General features: G+C 48.6%; 1 protein-coding gene across 3 annotated transcripts in view; it reads left to right on the forward strand.

Annotated features, from left to right (window-relative positions):
* The window catches only part of CSNK1E (casein kinase 1 epsilon), a 210,819-nt gene that overhangs the window by 82,163 nt on the left and 105,659 nt on the right, over positions 1 to 22,997 (forward strand). For all 3 annotated transcript variants that reach the window (XM_069231327.1, XM_069231329.1, XM_069231328.1), the window contains 3 exons: positions 13,694 to 13,842; positions 15,680 to 15,908; positions 16,389 to 16,559. In XM_069231327.1, coding sequence (XP_069087428.1) covers positions 13,694 to 13,842; positions 15,680 to 15,908; positions 16,389 to 16,559 — 549 coding nt within the window. The remainder of the gene's footprint in view (positions 1 to 13,693; positions 13,843 to 15,679; positions 15,909 to 16,388; positions 16,560 to 22,997) is intronic.

Below are 22,997 nucleotides of genomic sequence, written 5' to 3' on the forward strand. Positions count from 1 at the left end.
GCAATGGAACCTGAAGTTCCAGTGGTTGTAGCATCAAGGGTATCTTTTTGACATGGTCCAGATCTCGAAGGAAACTGCGTGAGATCTGCACTGGTGGCTAACGAACCGCGATTGGGTCACAGGCAGACCCCTCTCCCTTCCCCAAACTTACCTGACAGTGACAGGATGAATCACTTCTGGGATAGGGAAGCCACCTGGGAGAGACGGTGATCAAAGACATCTGGTCTCAGGCGGAGTCGGGACTCCATGTCAATCTGTTGGAGCTCCGGCAATCAGACTAGCATTGAAAGCATTTATTCCCTCTCTCAAAGGGAAGGTAGCGCAGGTGTTCACGGACAACACCACTGCCATGTGGTACTGAAACATGCAGGGCAGAGTGGGGTCGTGGACCTTTTGTCAAGAGGCTCTGCGCCTCTGAACGTGACTGGAATATCAGGGCATTTCCCTGATGTTTCAACATCTGGTGGGATCTGAGTAGCAGAGCAGCCCAACTCAGCTGTTGATGCTTAGAGGATCACAAGTGGCGTTTCCATCCAGAGGTGGCACAAGGTCTCTTTTGGCGGTGGAGAGAGCCTTGGTTAGATCGGTCTGCCTCTGGAGAGAATTTGGAATGTCAGCAGTATCGTATGTTGGAGTTTCCAAGGCAGCAATTGCTCATCGATGCTTTTTGTCTGGAGTGGAATTCAGGCCTCCTGTACAAGTTTCTGCCCATACCACTTCTGCCAAGAGTTCTCAAGAAGATCAAGAACGACCAGGCCCAAGAAATCCTTGTGGCTCCGGACTAGGCATGAAGGGTCTGGTATCTCAAACTATTGAGCATGGCCATTGATCCTCTGTTCAGACTTACCCCTTCAGGAGGATTTTCGGACTCAACAGCAGGGGAAGGTTCTTCACCCAAACCTGTCCAGTTGCTGCTTTCTTGCATGGAGATTGTGCAGTGGCAGTTGACCGCTTTTGACCTACTGCCTGAAGTCTGTAATGTAATGTAATCTTGCCAGCCAAGCGTCCCTCCACCAAAACGGTATACAGCTGTTGAACTAAATTAGTGGCATGGTGCACATACAGTTCTGATGACCCCCTTTCTGCCCCTCTGTAAGGAAATGCCTCCTTGGCATGGTTGCCCCCTGACTTTTTGCCTTTGCTGATGCTATGTTTACAATTGAAAGTGTGCTGAGGCCTGCTAACCAGGCCCCAGCACCAGTGTTCTTTCCCTAACCTGTACTTTTGTATCCACAATTGGCAGACCCTGGCATCCAGATAAGTCCCTTGTAACTGGTACTTCTAGTACCAAGGGCCCTGATGCCAAGGAAGGTCTCTAAGGGCTGCAGCATGTCTTATGCCACCCTGGAGACCTCTCACTCAGCACAGACACTGCTTACCAGCTTGTATGTGCTAGTGAGAACAAAACGAGTAAGTCGACATGGCACTCCCCTCAGGGTGTCATGCCAGCCTCTCACTGCCTATGCAAGTATAGGTCAGTCACCCCTCTAGCAGGCCTTACAGCCCTAAGGCAGGGTGCACTATACCATAGGTGAGGGTACCAGTGCATGAGCATGGTACCCCTACAGTGTCTAAACAAAACCTTAGACATTGTAAGTGCAGGGTAGCCATAAGAGTATATGGGCTGGGAGTTTGTCAAACACGAACTCCACAGCACCATAATGGCTACACTGAAAACTGGGAAGTTTGGTATCAAACTTCTCAGCACAATAAATGCACACTGATGCCAGTGTACATTTTATTGCAAAATACACCCCAGAGGGCACCTTAGAGGTGCCCCCTGAAACTTAACCGACTGTCTGTGTAGGCTGACTAGTTCCAGCAGCCTGCCACACTAGAGACATGTTGCTGGCCCCATGGGGAGAGTGCCTTTGTCACTCTGAGGCCAGTAACAAAGCCTGCACTGGGTGGAGATGCTAACACCTCCCCCAGGCAGGAGCTGTAACACCTGGCGGTGAGCCTCAAAGGCTCACCCCTTTGTCACAGCACCGCAGGACACTCCAGCTAGTGGAGTTGCCCGCCCCCTCCGGCCCCGGCCCCCACTTTTGGCGGCAAGGCCGGAGAAAATAATGAGAATAACAAGGAGGAGTCACTGGCCAGTCAGGACAGCCCCTAAGGTGTCCTGAGCTGAGGTGACTCTAACTTTTAGAAATCCTCCATCTTGCAGATGGAGGATTCCCCCAATAGGGTTAGGATTGTGACCCCCTCCCCTTGGGAGGAGGCACAAAGAGGGTGTACCCACCCTCAGGGCTAGTAGCCATTGGCTACTAACCCCCCAGACCTAAACACGCCCTTAAATTTAGTATTTAAGGGCTACCCTGAACCCTAGAAAATTAGATTACTGCAACAACAAGAAGAAGGACTGCCTAGCTGAAAACCCCTGCAGAGGAAGACCAGAAGACAACAACTGCCTTGGCTCCAGAAACTCACCGGCCTGTCTCCTGCCTTCCAAAGAACTCTGCTCCAGCGACGCCTTCCAAAGGGACCAGCGACCTCTGAATCCTCTGAGGACTGCCCTGCTTCGACGACGACAAGAAACTCCCGAGGACAGCGGACCTGCTCCAAAAAGACTGCAACTTTATCCAAAGGAGCAGCTTTAAAGAACCCGGCAATCTCCCCGCAAGAAGCGTGAGACTTGCACCACTGCACCCGGCGACCCCGACTCGGCTGGTGGAGAACCAACACCTCAGGGAGGACCCCCGGACTACTCTACGACTGTGAGTACCAAAACCTGTCCCCCCTGAGCCCCCACAGCGCCGCCTGCAGAGGGAATCCCGAGGCTTCCCCTGACCGCGACTCTCTGAAACCTAAGTCCCGACGCCTGGAAAAGACCCTGCACCCGCAGCCCCCAGGACCTGAAGGACCGGACTTTCACTGCAGAAGTGACCCCCAGGAGTCTCTCTCCCCTGTCCAAGTGGAGGTTTCCCCGAGGAAGCCCCCCCTTGCCTGCCTGCAGCGCTGAAGAGATCCCTCGATCTCTCATTGACTTACATTGCGAACCCGACGCTTGTTCTAACACTGCACCCGGCCGCCCCCGCGCCGCTGAGGGTGAAATTTCTGTGTGGGCTTGTGTCCCCCCCGGTGCCCTACCAAACCCCCCTGGTCTGCCCTCCGAAGACGCGGGTACTTACCTGCAAGCAGACCGGAACCGGGGCACCCCCTTCTCTCCATTCTAGCCTATGCGTTTTGGGCACCACTTTGAACTCTGCACCTGACCGGCCCTGAGCTGCTGGTGTGATAACTTTGGGGTTGCTCTGAACCCCCAACGGTGGGCTACCTTGGAGCAAGAACTGAACCCTGTAAGTGTCTTACTTACCTGGTAAAACTAACACAAACTTACCTCCCCCAGGAACTGTGAAAATTGCACTAAGTGTCCACTTTTGAAATAGCTATTTGTGAATAACTTGAAAAGTATACATGCAATTGAAATTATTCAAAGTTCCTAATGTACTTACCTGCAATACCTTTCAAACAAGATATTACATGTTAAATTTGAACCTGTGGTTCTTAAAATAAACTAAGAAAAGATATTTTTCTATAACAAAACCTATTGGCTGGATTTGTCTCTGAGTGTGTGTACCTCATTTATTGTCTATGTGTATGTACAACAAATGCTTAACACTACTCCTTGGATAAGCCTACTGCTCGACCACACTACCACAAAATAGAGCATTAGTATTATCTATTTTTACCACTATTTTACCTCTAAGGGGAACCCTTGGACTCTGTGCATGCTATTCGTTACTTTGAAATAGCACATACAGAGCCAACTTCCTACATTGGTGGATCAGCGGTGGGGTACAAGACTTTGCATTTGCTGGACTACTCAGCCAATACCGGATCACACGACAAATTCCAAAATTGTCATTAGAAATTGATTTTTTGCAATTTGAAAAGTTTTCTAAATTCTTAAAAGACCTGCTAGGGCCTTGTGTTAGATCCTGTTTAGCATTTCTTTTAGAGTTTAAAAGTTTGGTAAAAGTTAGAATTAGATTCTAGAACCAGTTTTAGATTCTTAAAAAGTATTCCAACTTTTAGAAGCAAAATGTCTAGCACAGATGTGACTGTGGTGGAACTCGACACCACACCTTACCTCCATCTACAGATGAGAGAGCTAAGGTCACTCTGTAAACTAAAGAAAATAACAATGGGCCCCAAACCTACCAAAGTACAGCTCCAGGAGCTTTTGGCAGAGTTTGAAAAGGCCAACCCCTCTGAGGGTGGCAACTCAGAGGATGAAGATAGTGACTTGGAGGGAAATTCCCCCCCTCCAGTCCTACTTAGGGAGAGCAGGGCTACTCAAGCCCTGACTCCACAAATAATAGTCAGAGATGCTGGTTCCCTCACAGGAGGGACCAACAACTCTGAAATCACTGAGGATAACTCCAGTGAAGAGGACATCCAGGTAGCCAAGATGGCCAAAAGATTGGCTTTGGAAAGACAGATCCTAGCCATAGAGAGGGAAAGACAAGAGATGGGCCTAGGACCCATCAATGGTGGCAGCAACATAAATAGGGTCAGAGATTCTCCTGACATGTTGAAAATCCCTAAAGGGATTGTAACTAAATATGAAGATGGTGATGACATCACCAAATGGTTCACAGCTTTTGAGAGGGCTTGTGTAACCAGAAAAGTGAACAGATCTCACTGGGGTGCTCTCCTTTGGGAAATGTTCACAGGAAAGTGTAGGGATAGACTCCTCACACTCTCTGGAAAAGATGCAGAATCTTATGACCTCATGAAGGGTACCCTGATTGAGGGCTTTGGATTCTCCACTGAGGAGTATAGGATTAGATTCAAGGGGGCTCAAAAAACCTCGAGCCATACCTGGGTTGACTTTGTAGACTACTCAGTAAAAACACTAGATGGTTGGATTCAAGGCAGTGGTGTAAGTAATTATGATGGGCTGTACAATTTATTTGTGAAAGAACACCTGTTAAGTAATTGTTTCAATGATAAACTGCATCAGCATCTGGTAGACCTAGGACCAATTTCTCCCCAAGAATTGGGAAAGAAGGCGGACCATTGGGTCAAGACAAGGGTGTCCAAAACTTCCACAGGGGGTGACCAAAAGAAAGGGGTCACAAAACCTCCCCAGGGGAAGGGTGGTGAGACAGCCAAAACTAACAATAGTAAAGAGTCTTCTACAGGCCCCCAAAAACCTGCACAGGAGGGTGGGCCCAGAGCCTCTTCACAAAACAATCCTGGGTACAAGGGTAAAAACTTTGATCCCAAAAAGGCCTGGTGTCGAAACTGTAGTCAGTCTGGACACCAAACTGGAGACAAGGCCTGTCCCAAGAAAAGTTCCACTCCAAACTCCAATCCAGGTAACACTGGAATGGCTAGTCTCCAAGTGGGATCAACAGTGTGCCCAGAGCAAGTCAGGGTCCACACTGAAGCTACTCTAGTCTCTGAGGGTGGGGTGGATTTAGCCACACTAGCTGCCTGGCCGCCTAACATGCAAAAATACAGGCAGCAGCTCTTTATTAATGGGACAAGTGTAGAGGGCCTGAGGGATACAGGTGCCAGTGTCACCATGGTGACAGAGAAACTGGTTTCCCCTGGCCAATACCTGACTGGAAAAACTTATACAGTCACCAACGCTGACAATCAGACTAAAGCACATCCCATGGCAATGGTAACTTTAGAATGGGGAGGGGTCAATGGCCTGAAACAGGTGGTGGTCTCCTCAAACATCCCAGTAGACTGTCTGCTTGGAAATGACCTGGAGTCCTCAGCATGGGCTGAGGTAGAACTAAAAACCCATGCAGCCATGCTGGGTATCCCTGAACTGGTGTGTGTAAAAACAAGAGCACAGTGCAAGGCACAGGGTGAAAAAGTAGAGCTGGAGTCTGGAAAAATGGCCCAGCCTACCAAGAGAAAAGGAAAGTCAGTTGGGAAACCAACTGCAACACAGTCAGAAAAAGAGAACCTCTCTTCTCAGGAAGAAGTTCTGCCCTCTGAGGGAACTGAGCCTTTGGAACTTGAACCTTATCAGGTTGAGCTCTTAGGCCCAGGGGGACCCTCAAGGGAGGAGCTGTGTAAGGGACAAGAAACCTGTCCCTCTCTTGAAGGCCTTAGGCAGCAAGCTGCTGAAGAGTCCAAGGGCAAGAAAAATGGAACACATAGGGTCTATTGGGAAGATGGACTCCTGTACACTGAGGCCAGAGACCCCAAACCTGGTGCCACTAGGAGAGTGGTAGTGCCTCAGTCGTTCAGAGAGTTTATTCTGACCTTAGCCCATGATATTCCCCTTGCTGGGCATTTGGGACAAACCAAGACGTGTGAGAGGTTAGTCAACCACTTCTACTGGCCCAATATGTCCCAGAAGGTTAAGGAGTTTTGCCTCTCCTGCCCCACCTGTCAATCCAGTGGTAAGACAGGTGGGCACCCAAAGGCCCCCCTCATTCCACTTCCAGTGGTGGGGGTCCCCTTTGAAAGAGTGGGTGTGGACATAGTTGGTCCACTAGAACCTCCCACAGCCTCAGGAAATATGTACATCCTAGTAGTAGTGGATCATGCTACTAGGTATCCTGAAGCTATTCCCCTTAGGTCGACTACTGCCCCTGCAGTAGCCAAGGCCCTAATTGGTATCTTTACCAGAGTGGGTTTCCCTAAGGAGGTGGTGTCTGACAGAGGTACCAACTTCATGTCAGCATACCTAAAACACATGTGGAATGAGTGTGGAGTGACTTACAAATTCACTACACCATACCATCCACAAACTAATGGCTTAGTTGAGAGATTCAACAAGACATTAAAAGGCATGATCATGGGGCTCCCAGAAAAACTCAAAAGGAGATGGGATGTCCTCCTGCCATGTCTGCTTTTTGCTTACAGAGAGGTGCCACAGAAGGGAGTAGGATTCTCACCCTTTGAACTTCTGTTTGGCCACCCTGTAAGGGGACCACTTGCTCTTGTTAAAGAAGGCTGGGAGAGACCTCTTCATGAGCCTAAACAAGACATAGTGGACTATGTACTTGGCCTTCGCTCTAGAATGGCAGAGTACATGGAAAAGACAACCAAAAACCTTGAGGCCAGCCAACAGCTCCAGAAGTTTTGGTATGACCAAAAGGCTGCACTAGTTGAGTTCCAACCAGGGCAGAAAGTCTGGGTTCTGGAGCCTGTGGCTCCCAGGGCACTCCAGGACAAATGGAGTGGCCCTTACCCAGTGCTAGAAAGGAAGAGTCAGGTCACCTACCTGGTGGACCTGGGCACAAGCAGGAGCCCCAAGAGGGTGATCCATGTGAACCGCCTTAAGCTCTTCCATGACAGGGCTGATGTGAATCTGTTGATGGTAACAGATGAGGATCAGGAGGCAGAGAGTGAACCTCTCCCTGATCTTCTGTCATCAGACCCAAAAGATGGCTCAGTAGATGGAGTGATCTACTCAGACACCCTCTCTGGCCAACAGCAAGCTGATTGTAGGAGAGTCCTACAACAGTTTCCTGAACTCTTCTCCCTAACCCCTGGTCAGACACACCTGTGTACCCATGATGTGGACACAGGAGACAGCATGCCTGTCAAAAACAAAATCTTTAGACAGTCTGACCATGTTAAGGAAAGCATCAAGGTGGAAGTCCACAAGATGCTGGAATTGGGAGTAATTGAGCGCTCTGACAGCCCCTGGGCTAGCCCAGTGGTCTTAGTCCCCAAACCTCACACCAAAGATGGAAAGAAAGAGATGAGGTTTTGTGTGGACTACAGAGGGCTCAACTCTGTCACCAAGACAGATGCTCATCCAATTCCTAGAGCTGATGAGCTCATAGATAAATTAGGTGCTGCCAAATTCTTAAGTACCTTTGACTTGACAGCAGGGTACTGGCAAATAAAAATGGCACCTGGAGCAAAAGAGAAAACAGCATTCTCCACACCTGATGGGCATTATCAGTTTACTGTTATGCCCTTTGGTTTAAAGAATGCCCCTGCCACCTTCCAAAGGTTGGTGAATCAAGTCCTTGCTGGCTTGGAGTCCTTTAGCACAGCTTATCTTGATGATATTGCTGTCTTCAGCTCCACCTGGCAGGATCACCTGGTCCACCTGAAGAAGGTTTTGAAGGCTCTGCAATCTGCAGGCCTCTCTATCAAGGCATCCAAATGCCAGATAGGGCAGGGAACTGTGGTCTACTTGGGCCACCTTGTAGGTGGAGGCCAAGTTCAGCCACTCCAACCCAAGATCCAGACTATTCTGGACTGGGTAGCTCCAAAAACCCAGACTCAAGTCAGGGCATTCCTTGGCTTGACTGGGTATTACAGGAGGTTTGTGAAGGGATATGGGTCCATTGTGACAGCCCTCACTGAACTCACCTCCAAGAAAATGCCCAAGAAAGTGAACTGGACTGTGGAATGCCAACAGGCCTTTGACACCCTGAAACAAGCAATGTGCTCAGCACCAGTTCTCATAGCTCCAGATTATTCTAAGCAGTTCATTGTGCAGACAGATGCCTCTGAACATGGGATAGGGGCAGTTTTGTCCCAAACAAATGATGATGGCCTTGACCAGCCTGTTGCTTTCATTAGCAGGAGGTTACTCCCCAGGGAGCAGCGTTGGAGTGCCATTGAGAGGGAGGCCTTTGCTGTGGTTTGGTCCCTGAAGAAGCAGAGACCATACCTCTTTGGGACTCACTTCCTAGTTCAAACTGACCACAGACCTCTCAAATGGCTGATGCAAATGAAAGGTGAAAATCCTAAACTGTTGAGGTGGTCCATCTCCCTACAGGGAATGGACTTTATAGTGGAACACAGACCTGGGACTGCCCATGCCAATGCAGATGGCCTTTCCAGGTTCTTCCACTTAGAAAATGAAGACTCTCTTGGGAAAGGTTAGTCTCACCCTCTTTCGTTTGGGGGGGGGGGGGTTGTGTAAGGAAATGCCTCCTTGGCATGGTTGCCCCCTGACTTTTTGCCTTTGCTGATGCTATGTTTACAATTGAAAGTGTGCTGAGGCCTGCTAACCAGGCCCCAGCACCAGTGTTCTTTCCCTAACCTGTACTTTTGTATCCACAATTGGCAGACCCTGGCATCCAGATAAGTCCCTTGTAACTGGTACTTCTAGTACCAAGGGCCCTGATGCCAAGGAAGGTCTCTAAGGGCTGCAGCATGTCTTATGCCACCCTGGAGACCTCTCACTCAGCACAGACACACTGCTTACCAGCTTGTATGTGCTAGTGAGAACAAAACGAGTAAGTCGACATGGCACTCCCCTCAGGGTGTCATGCCAGCCTCTCACTGCCTATGCAAGTATAGGTCAGTCACCCCTCTAGCAGGCCTTACAGCCCTAAGGCAGGGTGCACTATACCATAGGTGAGGGTACCAGTGCATGAGCATGGTACCCCTACAGTGTCTAAACAAAACCTTAGACATTGTAAGTGCAGGGTAGCCATAAGAGTATATGGGCTGGGAGTTTGTCAAACACGAACTCCACAGCACCATAATGGCTACACTGAAAACTGGGAAGTTTGGTATCAAACTTCTCAGCACAATAAATGCACACTGATGCCAGTGTACATTTTATTGCAAAATACACCCCAGAGGGCACCTTAGAGGTGCCCCCTGAAACTTAACCGACTGTCTGTGTAGGCTGACTAGTTCCAGCAGCCTGCCACACTCGAGACATGTTGCTGGCCCCATGGGGAGAGTGCCTTTGTCACTCTGAGGCCAGTAACAAAGCCTGCACTGGGTGGAGATGCTAACACCTCCCCCAGGCAGGAGCTGTAACACCTGGCGGTGAGCCTCAAAGGCTCACCCCTTTGTCACAGCACCGCAGGACACTCCAGCTAGTGGAGTTGCCCGCCCCCTCCGGCCCCCACTTTTGGCGGCAAGGCCGGAGAAAATAATGAGAATAACAAGGAGGAGTCACTGGCCAGTCAGGACAGCCCCTAAGGTGTCCTGAGCTGAGGTGACTCTAACTTTTAGAAATCCTCCATCTGGCAGATGGAGGATTCCCCCAATAGGGTTAGGATTGTGACCCCCTCCCCTTGGGAGGAGGCACAAAGAGGGTGTACCCACCCTCAGGGCTAGTAGCCATTGGCTACTAACCCCCCAGACCTAAACACGCCCTTAAATTTAGTATTTAAGGGCTACCCTGAACCCTAGAAAATTAGATTCCTGCAACAACAACAAGAAGGACTGCCTAGCTGAAAACCCCTGCAGAGGAAGACCAGAAGACAACAACTGCCTTGGCTCCTGAAACTCACCGGCCTGTCTCCTGCCTTCCAAAGAACTCTGCTCCAGCGACGCCTTCCAAAGGGACCAGCGACCTCTGAATCCTCTGAGGACTGCCCTGCTTCGACGACGACAAGAAACTCCCGAGGACAGCGGACCTGCTCCAAAAAGACTGCAACTTTATCCAAAGGAGCAGCTTTAAAGAACCTGGCAATCTCCCCGCAAGAAGCGTGAGACTTGCACCACTGCACCCGGCGACCCCGACTCGGCTGGTGGAGAACCAACACCTCAGGGAGGACCCCCGGACTACTCTACGACTGTGAGTACCAAAACCTGTCCCCCCTGAGCCCCCACAGCGCCGCCTGCAGAGGGAATCCCGAGGCTTCCCCTGACCGCGACTCTCTGAAACCTAAGTCCCGACGCCTGGAAAAGACCCTGCACCCGCAGCCCCCAGGACCTGAAGGACCGGACTTTCACTGCAGAAGTGACCCCCAGGAGTCTCTCTCCCCTGTCCAAGTGGAGGTTTCCCCGAGGAAGCCCCCCCTTGCCTGCCTGCAGCGCTGAAGAGATCCCTCGATCTCTCATTGACTTACATTGCGAACCCGACGCTTGTTCTAACACTGCACCCGGCCGCCCCCGTGCCGCTGAGGGTGAAATTTCTGTGTGGGCTTGTGTCCCCCCCGGTGCCCTACCAAACCCCCCTGGTCTGCCCTCCGAAGACGCGGGTACTTACCTGCAAGCAGACCGGAACCGGGGCACCCCCTTCTCTCCATTCTAGCCTATGCGTTTTGGGCACCACTTTGAACTCTGCACCTGACCGGCCCTGAGCTGCTGGTGTGATAACTTTGGGGTTGCTCTGAACCCCCAACGGTGGGCTACCTTGGACCAAGAACTGAACCCTGTAAGTGTCTTACTTACCTGGTAAAACTAACACAAACTTACCTCCCCCAGGAACTGTGAAAATTGCACTAAGTGTCCACTTTTGAAATAGCTATTTGTGAATAACTTGAAAAGTATACATGCAATTGAAATGATTCAAAGTTCCTAATGTACTTACCTGCAATACCTTTCAAACAAGATATTACATGTTAAATTTGAACCTGTGGTTCTTAAAATAAACTAAGAAAAGATATTTTTCTATAACAAAACCTATTGGCTGGATTTGTCTCTGAGTGTGTGTACCTCATTTATTGTCTATGTGTATGTACAACAAATGCTTAACACTACTCCTTGGATAAGCCTACTGCTCGACCACACTACCACAAAATAGAGCATTAGTATTATCTATTTTTACCACTATTTTACCTCTAAGGGGAACCCTTGGACTCTGTGCATGCTATTCCTTACTTTGAAATAGCACATACAGAGCCAACTTCCTACACCCTCTCTCTGAGGTTCTCTTGTTTTATACTTTCTCTGGCTCAGCAGAGCTCCACTATGGACACTTTCAAAGGTTACTTATCTGCTATCGCTGCGGTTCTGAAGGTGTCTGATCTACCTTCCTTGTTTGTCTCCAATTGTAAATTGGTTCCTTACAGGCCTCACTCATATTTTCCTCCATCTCCATTCATTGTGCCCCAATGGGATTTGAATTTGGTTTAGACATTTCTAATGTGCGCTCCTTTTGAGCCTCCCATAGTTGTCTTCTCAGGCTTCTCACCTTAAAGACCGCTTTCCTTGTGGCAATTACATCTGCTCGTAGGGTGAGTGAGCTGCAGGCATTGTCATCTAAGCCACCCTATCTATCCTGACAAAATGATGCGTTGCACTAGGGCTTCCTTTTTGCCAAAGTGGTCATGCCCTATTATGTAGGCCAATCCTTCACTTTACCTACTTTACACCCCCACCGCCTTCTAAAGAAGAGGAGAGACCCCACCGCCTGGACCCAAAAAAGAGCATTGGTGTTCTACCTTGATCATACAAAAGAGTTCCAGGTGGATGATCAACTCTGTTGGTTATGTGAATAAAGGTCAGGCAGTGCAGAAGCAGACCATCTCCCGATGAGTCGTACTCTGTATTTAAATTTGCTACTTACAGGCCAAGAAGCAACCACCTGAATGTTTGCATGCTCATTCTACCAGAGCAACAGCTGAGACCGCTGTGTTGGCATGCAGCATTCCAGTTCTGTACATCCGTCAAGTGGCAATGTGGGCATCTTTACACACATTCACCTAACACTACTGCCTGGACAGGCCGGTCTGTAGGGACGGGTACTTTGCCTGTTTGGTCCTGCAGGACTTTTTAGTTTGATCTTGGTTCACAGACCCATCTCAAAGGAAGGAATTGTTAGGGTATCTATTCAAAAGGTAAGGAATCGGTAACTAGAAGTGTCTGTCAGATGAACAATTTACTTACCTTTGGTAACACCTTGTCTGATAGAGACCTATTCTAGTTGGTGATTCCTTACCGACCCACCCAGCCTCCCCATTCTGTGAACTGATTTCTAGGGACAGGGAATCCCTTTCAGGGCCTTAATTTTCACGCACCAGTGGTCAGTTTTCTTCATGGCCCTGTGCTTCTGGTGTGGAAAGTCGTGAAAAGAAACTGACGTCAATGTGCCAGGGTGGCATCCGTGCCGTCATGTCCGGGGATGATGACTGACATGGAGCTGATCAGTGCCACCTTACAGCGCAGAGATACTGCTCAAGAAAAATCTCCAGATCCATACTGATGCCTGGAGAAATTCAAAAGGCAAGCAATCTGCAACTAGAATATTTCTCTACCAGAAAAGGCGTTACCAAAGGTAAGTAACTTGTTCTTTAGTGACATTGAGATGCCAAAAATAGCTTGCAAGGCCTGGCACACTGAAATCCATCAAACCTCTCCAGTTTCCCTCTTTCTGCAAGCTTTCCATGCACATTTAGAGGGTAGTACTACCTGTTTACTGGTATCATGACTTGAGTTCTGAGAAGGAAGGGGCTGAAGACATGGTGGAAATGATCAAATTAACTATCAACCCTCTTTTGTTGATTCATGGATTTCCTCCAATTTTTCATTCTGCATCCCAACGCACCCTTTGCAGGGTGAGGGGGATGTGTTCACTAAGAGTTCTTGGGCTCCTCTGGAGGGGCACAACATTCGATGTGGGCAATTTGGAGTGTTCTGCCAGTCATTTGGATACTCCTGACGTGGTCATCGGGCACAGTGGAAGAGTGAGACATTGAATGCAAAGTCACATACAGGAAGAAAGGTTGAATGATAACCCAAAGCCATTGATTGCACTGAGCATGACATTTGACCTATGGTAGGCCCAGTGAGTTCTTGCTTCTCACCAGTATGGTACCCTTTATTAGAGTATCCCTTGTGAGAGGAACACATTAGGGCGCTGGGAGAGCTATTTAACCAAACTGATGTAGGTCAAGAGTATCCAGACATGCTTGTCTGACCTGGATATTGTTCTTTATTTTTCACTCGACCCCTCTCCTTTCCATTGTCTTCCTTCCTACCTACTCCTCCCCTCTTCTTTCATCTCCTCCTTCTTTCATCTCTGCCTCTTCTCTTATCTCCGCCTCTTTTCTTCCCTCTTCAGTGGGGATTCCCTCCATTAAATGGTGTGGTGCGGAAGGCGACTACAACGTCATGGTGATGGAGCTGCTGGGTCCCAGCCTGGAAGATCTTTTCAACTTCTGCTCCCGCAAGTTCAGCCTGAAGACTGTGCTGCTGCTCGCCGACCAGATGGTATATCTCGCAGTCTTTAAAGGGTTGTCTGTGGAACGTCTGGAAAACTTTGCCTGCATGAGGGATGGGCTCTATTCCTAACTGATTAGGATTGGGAAGAGACTGCTTGATACTCATGTGTCAACCATGAAATCAGCTTTGCAGATCTTTTGGTCCACTTCAGGGCTTAGGTTACCAACTTGCTGTCACTCAAAGCTCAGAATAAGTGCGTTAATAATCGCTTTGAATATAGCACTTTTCACAGAGGTCTGCTAGGACTGACCTCTTTTGTGGTCTGAGGAGCCAGGGCTAACAAAAGTTTACTTTAAAGCAGGTAGTTGAAACTTTGTGTGTGAGATGAAGTGGAACAGCAAAGAAGATAGGCTATTCCGAAGATTGTTTTTTACATATTACACTCATTAAAATGTAGCTTAAGGCTAATCATGCAGAATTGTGCAAGCTGGTGCCCGAAATAGTACAGTTTGGAGTATTTTGAGGTTATGGTTGATATCTGGCCTAGACACCACTCTTTCATCAGTGACACTTTTTTTTCTTGTTTCCCTGAAAGGAAGCCTCTAATCCATGTCAACTTTCCCAATGGGTTCATTGCATCCTAAGGCAGTCGGAACTTGTGTTGCTCACGGGTTTGCAGATCTGAACTGGGTACTGCCCTAGGAAGTGCAAGTTTCACTTGCACAAAGGCCCGGTTTCCTGACACTTCCTGTAACACAGCTAGACATCCTTTAGTGTTTATAAGGCTGGTTTCCTGCTTATGCATGTTATGATATATCCCATACGTCTTCAAGGCTGGAGCCTCAAGTCCTAGACGGTCTGTGCTAGGTCTTTGATTTCACACGTAAGAACCTGCATTCTCACCTATATTGAGTTTACTTTATCCCGTGTTTATTCAAAAAGGATTTGGGTGCATTTATGGAGAATTGTGCTAAATCTTGATGGGCAGTGGGTGACTATCACCAAAGATTAATTAGGTTATTTTGTCCTTTTTGTACAAAAAGGGATAGTACTTGCGTGTCAGTTCTGCATGACAGTGTGCTCCCACAGTCCGAGGTGATGCTTTATAAGTTTTAGGTGTGGCCTATCTTTTCCAACATCTTTTATCCCCTTTACCCCACACCCAAAGCAAGGGCCTACCCATTAAATAACAACTGAGTAAACCTAGAAATACAGAGTAGAAAATGGGCAGCTCTACACCTTGCAGACAGTTTGTGTGCTATTTCTACTCATTTTATTTTATGTGTATTGCCTCTGGATCATTCTGGCGTTTTTCTCAGCCTAATCTTTAAAACAAAGTGCTATAGCAGTCCTCTGGCCTGCACTGCTGACAGTATCTAAATCATGAGCCCTCCCTCACCTGCGCTCTTGTTGCTATACTTCTGTGATTCTCAACACTATGCCTGTAAGCAGTATTCTCTCAGAGGTTTTCTGTGTCCATTACTCATCCGGTTTCTGTTCTCCCTGCATCCCATTTAATACTTTGATCCAGATAGAGCTCTGCCTGTAGTCAGTGTAAGTCTAAGAACTGTTCCCATGCCTCACTCTTTACTAATATTTCTACTTCCCCAAGGTATTCTGGTACTGTGTACTTCACAGCTTGCCTAGGATCCGATTTCCTGTTAGAGTTACTATTTTCCTTCGTAACAAATCAGTTTTCCCCTTTAATCTCCGTACTGTGAGCATACAGAACTGTCATTCCCCTAAGTAATCTTTTTCCTCCATTTCAAATATGTCCCCCAGAAAGAAATTTGCCTTGAATCCCATTTTCTGTCTGAGAACTTTACTGTTCTCTCTCCATATTAATCAGTTTCTCCCACTTTGTATCTCTGCTCCTTAACTACAGATCAGCCGAATTGAGTACATTCATTCCAAGAACTTCATTCACCGCGACGTGAAGCCGGACAACTTCCTCATGGGCCTGGGCAAGAAAGGGAACCTTGTGTACATCATTGACTTTGGCCTCGCCAAGAAATACCGTGATGCCCGCACTCACCAGCACATCCCCTACCGCGAGAATAAGAACTTGACTGGCACTGCCCGTTACGCATCTATTAATACCCACCTGGGCATTGGTGAGCAGCTGCCACAACATTCCAGTGTGAGAGCGTGTGCCCCCCTCCCCCCCCCACCCCCTTCCTCCCTCCCCCAAATGATGGGTGTGTGATCCTTGCTGTGAAGTCTTTGTGGCCCATGGTGTGCAGCGTTTCTCGCTGGGTAGCTGGCCAGGAGACTGGATGTCAATGTTCTGTAGCAGGTAGTTGTCTTCACCTATAAAAGCATGCAAGGGAGGGCGGAGAAACACTCCTGTGATGCGCGTTGAACTGTCTCTGCATAGTTGCTGCAAAGTGTTTTTTTTTGTATTTTTGTTTTTTAACCTTACTGGTCTTATGTATGAATTCACTACAGCAAGACTTGAATGTCCTATATAATATGATGGCTTATGCACCCCTCGTATGATGTATGTGTGACCCACCTGCCTCACTCATGAAACCCTGCCTTTCTTGCCATGCTGTGTCTTGTCATACTTTTGACGCCATGTTCTCCTTGCCCAGAGCAAAGCCGCCGGGATGACTTGGAGAGCTTGGGATATGTGCTGATGTATTTCAACCTGGGGTCGTTGCCCTGGCAGGGACTGAAGGCGGCAACAAAGAGACAGAAATACGAGCGCATCAGCGAGAAGAAAATGTCAACTCCAATCGAGGTGCTGTGCAAGGGCTATCCATGTAAGTGAACAGGGATTTGTAATGTCTGGGGAAGTGGGAAAGATAGGGGGCTCAATTTGGGGACAGGGCAAAGAGTGACTGGGAGTGGCTAGACATCAATGAACTTGATTCTAGTGAGAAACCTTGCCCCGAGAGAGAGACACACACACCCGAGAGACCCCTCCCTTTTGGCTCCATTGCGCATGGGTGTCGACTCCATCTTAGATTGTTTTCTTTCCGCCATCGGGTTCGAACGTGTTCCTCTTCGCTCCGTATTTCGAATCGAGAAAGTTAGCTAAAGTATCAAATTCGATGGTATTGTTATCACTCGGTACCGGGTTAGTGTTAGTGTATCGACACCGACATCAAGACCGCTTTGGCAGCCCTTCGGGGCTTCCACTCTTCAGCGAGGCCTGGTCGGTCCGACCACACCCGTCGTCCCATACTAATGGACCGGGCCCCCTTCTGTCCTAAGTATCCTTATACAGACCAGCACCGGGTCTGTAATCTGTGTTTATCACCCGAACACAGAGAGGATACTTGCGAGGCTTGCCGAGCATTCCGATCGAAAAAGACCTTAAGAGATTGCCGCGCAAGAAGACTACAAATGGCGTTGAAACCGAAGGAACAGCTCGACGTCGGAGAGGATGAAAGCATTTCCATCCAAGAGACCGACTCTGATGAATCCAAAGGTGAACGACCCTCGACGGTGCAACGAACCGTGAGTAAACCTGCCCCGTCCAAAACTCAGGGTCCCAGCAAAACATTTAAGGCCATGGGGACGCCACCGCCAACATGCCATGGCTCATCCCATCGAAAAGAAGGTGACCAAACATCGGCACCGAAAAAGGCCAAAGAATTGCCGAAGACTTCCGACTCCGGTCGAGAATCCGGCACCGAACGATCTCAACACCAAGAGTTCGAATCGAGCAAACCACGGAAAATCTCTTTGGAACCGAAAGACTGTAACAGAAACTTCAGTACTGAAAAAAAACGACCTCGGAGCCGAAAAAAAGCTCTTATACAGAAGAGCAAGGACTTTCCAGCCAATTCAAGGCAAGCCATCGATTCGAGCAAGAGTTAGATATGGAAGAACCTGACCATACACAAAGGAGCTTACATATACAAAAAGAGACTGGAAAAATACAAACTTTACCTCCACTCAAATCAAAAAGAAATCTTGCATTTCAGAAGACAGAAATGCAACCTATGGCAAAAGTGGTTAGAGACAAATCTCCACCACCAATGTCCTCACCACAACCGTACCCACCGCACTCACCACAACTGTCAGCAGTGGGAACACCTATAATGCAGTCACCCACACATACTGGGATAACACAGGATGATGCTGATGCATGGGACATATATGATGCACCAGTATCTTACCGTCCGGATTGTTATCCAACAAAGCCGTCACCACCAGAAGACAGTACTGCATATACGCAGGTACTATCCAGGGCAGCTACGTTCCACAACGTAGCAATGCACACAGAGCCAGTGGAAGATGATTTCCTTTTTAACACTCTGGCATCCACCAGCGCTTCCTATCAGAGTCTGCCGATGTTCCCGGGCATGCTCAAGCATGCGCAACAAATCTTCCAGGAGCCTGTAAAGGGAAGAGCTATCACGCCTAGAGTTGAGAAAAAGTACAAACCTCCTCCAACAGATCCTGTGTTCATAACACAACAACTCACACCGGACTCAGTGGTTGTAGGGGCGGCAAGGAAAAGAGCAAACTCTCAATCGTCAGGAGACGCTCCACCACCTGACAGAGTAGAAAATTTGACGCAGCGGGCAAGCGAGTGGCAGCACAAGCAGACAATTAATGGCGAATAGCAAATTCACAAGCCCTACTTGCACACTACGACAGGGCACACCCGGACGAGATGCAAGACATCATACAGCACTTGCCCAAAGAACACCAAAAACGTGCCCAGCAAGTAGTGGAAGAGGAACAGGCCATATCTAACAACCAGATAAGGTCTGCACTAGACTGCAGACACAGCAGCACGGACTGTCAACACGGCTGTGACCATTCGCAGGCATGCATGGCTGCGAAGTTCCGGATTCAAGCCAGAGATTCAACAAGCGGTGTTAAATATGCCGTTTAATCAACAACAGTTGTTTGGGCCGGACGTCGATACAGCCATTAAAAAAAAAAAGACACGGACATGGCCAAAGCCATGGGCGCGCTGTATTCCCCACAAGTCAGAGGCACCGTTAGGAAACCACAATTCAGAGGGGGGTTTCGGCAGCAAACATCTGAACTTTCCACCTCTCAAAGCAGACCCACCTATCAATCACAATACCAAAGGGGAGGGTTTTGTGGTTCCTATAGAGGACAATTCCCAAAAGGAAGGGGAAAATTCCAACCAAGCAGTGACTTCAATGTCACAACACCCAAACACTTGTCGCCAGTGGGGGGGGGGGCTAACTACATACTACCAAAACTGAACACACATTACCACAGACGCATGGGTCCTATCAATTATCCAACATGGTTATTGCATAGAATTCACAAGATTCCCGCCAGATATTCCACCCAAAACACACAGACCGTCTCAACAACACTTAGACCTATTATAAATAGAGGTCCAAGCACTGCTACAAAAACAAGCAATAGAGCTCGTACCCATCACCAAAAAGGGACCGGCGTCTACTCACTATATTTCCTGATTCCAAAAAAGGACAAAACATTAAGACCTATTTTAGATCTCAGAACACTGAATCTCTTCATCAAATCAGATCATTTCCACATGGTAACACTTCAAGACGTAGTTCCCTTACTAAAAAAGGAGGAATACATGACAACATTGGATCTCAAGGATGCGTATTTCCACATACCCATCCATCCTTCTCACAGAAAATACCTAAGGTTTGTAATGCAAGGCAAACACTATCAATTCAAAGTGCTACCGTTCGGAATAACAACAGCCCCCAGAGTATTCACGAAATGCCTAGCAGTAGTAGCCGCTCACATAAGGAGACAGCACATGCAAGTATTCCCATATTTAGACTGGCTAATAAAAGCCAACACTCAACAACAAGGTCAATTTCACACGCAATACGTCATACAAACTCTACACAAACTAGGGTTCTCTATAAATTACCAAAAATCACATCTGCAACCATCCCAAATACAACAATACTTGGGAGCAACACTCAACACACAAAGGGCAATTGCCACTCCAAGTCCACAAAGAGTCCAATCGTTCCAAAAGGTGAGATCAATCATACAACCAAACCAACACTACACGGTAAAGTTTGTAATGAAACTTCTAGGCATGATGTCCTCATGCATAGCTGTAGGAAGTTGGCTCTGTATGCACTATTTCAAAGTAAGGAATAGTATGCACAGAGTCCAAGGGTTCCCCTTAGAGGTAAGATAGTGGCAAAAAGAGATAATACTAATGCTCTATTTTGTGGTAGTGTGGTCGAGCAGTAGGCTTATCAAAGGAGTAGTGTTAAGCATTTGTTGTACATACATACAGGCAATAAATGAGGAACACACACTCTGAGACAAATCCAAGCCAATAGGTTTTGTTATAGAAAAATATCTTTTCTTAGTTTATTTTAAGAACCACAGGTTCAAATTCTACATGTAATATCTCATTTGAAAGGTATTGCAGGTAAGTACTTTAGGAACTTTGAATCATTACATTAGCATGTATACTTTTCACATAAAACACAATATGCTGTTTTAAAAGTGGACACAGTGCAATTTTCACAGTTCCTGGGGAGGTAAGTTTTTGTTAGTTTTTGTCAGGTAAGTAAATCACTTACAAGTCTCAGGTTTGGGTCCAAGGTAGCCCACCGTTGGGGGTTCAGGGCAACCCCAAAGTTACCACACCAGCAGCTCAGGGCCGGTCAGGTGCAGAGGTCAAAGAGGTGCCCAAAACGCATAGGCTTCAATGGAGAAAAGGGGGTGCCCCGGTTCCGGTCTGCCAGCAGGTAAGTACCCGCGTCTTCGGAGGGCAGACCAGGGGGGTTTTTGTAGGGCACCGGGGGGGACACAAGTTCACACAAAAAGTACACCCTCAGCGGCACTGGGGCGGCCGGGTGCAGTATAGAAACAAGCGTCGGGTTTTCAATGGTTTCTTATGAGAGATCAAGGGATCTCTTCAGCGTTGCAGGCAGGCAAGGGGGGGGCTCCTCGGGGTAGCCACCACCTGGGCAAGGGAGAGGGCCTCCTGGGGGGTCACTCCTGCACAGGAGTTCCGTTTCTTTAGGTGCTGGGGGCTGCGGGTGCAGGGTCTTTTCCAGCCGTCGGGAAATGGAGTTCAGGCAGTCGCGGTCAGGTGGAGCCTCGGGATTCCCTCTGCAGGTGTCGCTGTGGGGGCTCAGGGGGGACAACTTTGGTTACTCACGGACTCGGAGTCGCCGGAGGGTCCTCCCTGAGGTGTTGGTTCTCCACCAGTCGAGTCGGGGTCGCCGGGTGCAGTGTTGCAAGTCTCACGCTTCTTGCGGGGAGTTGCAGGGATCTTTAAATCTGCTCCTTGAAACAGTCGCAGTTCTTTTGGAGCAGTGCCGCTGTCCTCGGGAGTTTCTTGCTCTCTTGGAAGCAGGACAGTCCTCTGAGGATTCAGAGGTCGCTGGTCCTGGAGAAAGCGTCGCTGGAGCAGGGTTCTTTAGAAGGCAGGAGACAGGCCGGTAGGACTGGGGCCAAAGCAGTCGGTGTCTTCTTTCTTCTTCTGCAGGGGTTTTCAGCTCAGCAGTCTTCTTCTTCGGTAAGTTGCAGGAATCTAAATTCTTAGGTTCAGGGGAGCCCTTAAATACTAAATTTAAGGGCGTTTTTAGGTCTGGGGGGTTAGTAGCCAATGGCTACTAGCCCTGAGGGTGGGTACACCCTCTTTGTGCCTCCTTCCAAGGGGAGGGGGTCACATCCCTAATCCTATTGGGGAATCCTCCATCTGCAAGATGGAGGATTTCTAAAAGTTAGTCACTTCAGCTCAGGACACCTTAGGGGCTGTCCTGACTGGCCAGTGACTCCTCCTTGTTATTCTCATTATTTTCTCCGGCCTTGCCGCCAAAAGTGGGGGCCGTGGCCGGAGGGGGCGGGCAACTCCACTAGCTGGAGTGTCCTGCGGTGCTGGCACAAAGGGGTGAGCCTTTGAGGCTCACCGCCAGGTGTGACCGCTCCTGCCTGGGGGAGGTGTTAGCATCTCCACCCAGTGCAGGCTTTGTTACTGGCCTCAGAGTGACAAAGGCACTCTCCCCATGGGGCCAGCAACATGTCTCGGTTGTGACAGGCTGCTGGAACTAGTCAGCCTACACAGATAGTCGGTTAAGGTTTCAGGGGGCACCTCTAAGGTGCCCTCTGGGGTGTATTTCACAATAAAATGTACACTGGCATCAGTGTGCATTTATTGTGCTGAGAAGTTTGATACCAAACTTCCCAGTTTTCAGTGTAGCCATTATGGTGCTGTGGAGTTCGTGTGAAACAGACTCCCAGACCATATACTCTTATGGCTACCCTGCACTTACAATGTCTAAGGTATTGCTTAGACACTGTAGGGGCACAGTGCTCATGCACTGGTGCCCTCACCTATGGTATAGTGCACCCTGCCTTAGGGCTGTAAGGCCTGCTAGAGGGGTGACTTATCTATACCTGCATAGGCAGTGAGAGGCTGGCATGGCACGGCACCCTGAGGGGAGTGCCATGTCGACTTACTCGTTTTGTTCTCACCAGCACACGCAAACTGGCAAGCAGGGTGTCTGTGCTGAGTGAGGGGTCTCCAGGGTGGCATAAGATATGCTGCAGCCCTTAGAGACCTTCCTTGGCATCAGGGCCCTTGGTACCAGGGGTACCATTTACAAGGGACTTATCTGGATGCCAGGGTGTGCCAATTGTGGATACAAAAGTACAGGTTTAGGGAAAGAACACTGGTGCTGGGGCCTGGTTAGCAGGCCTTAGCACACTTTCAATTCAAAACATAGCATCAGCAAAGGCAAAAAGTCAGGGGGTAACCATGCCAAGGAGGCATTTCCTTACACAACCCCCCCCCCCCCCCCCCCCAAACGAAAGAGGATGAGACTAACCTTTCCCAAGATAGTCTTAATTTTCTAAGTGGAAGAACCTGGAAAGGCCATCTGCATTGGCATGGGCAGTCCCAGGTCTGTGTTCCACTATAAAGTCCATTCCCTGTAGGGAGATGGACCACCTCAACAGTTTTGGATTTTCACCTTTCATTTGCATCAGCCATCTGAGAGGTCTGTGGTCAGTCTGAACTAGGAAGTGAGTACCAAAGAGGTATGGTCTCAACTTCTTCAGGGACCAAACCACAGCAAAGGCCTCCCTCTCAATGGCACTCCAACGCTGCTCCCTGGGGAGTAACCTCCTGCTAATGAAAGCAACAGGCTGGTCAAGGCCATCATCATTTGTTTGGGACAAAACTGCCCCTATCCCATGTTCAGAGGCATCTGTCTGCACAATGAACTGCTTGGAGTAATCTGGAGCTT

Source organism: Pleurodeles waltl, chromosome 4_2 (genome assembly GCF_031143425.1).
Source record: "Pleurodeles waltl isolate 20211129_DDA chromosome 4_2, aPleWal1.hap1.20221129, whole genome shotgun sequence".
Taxonomy (NCBI): Eukaryota; Metazoa; Chordata; class Amphibia; order Caudata; family Salamandridae; genus Pleurodeles; species Pleurodeles waltl.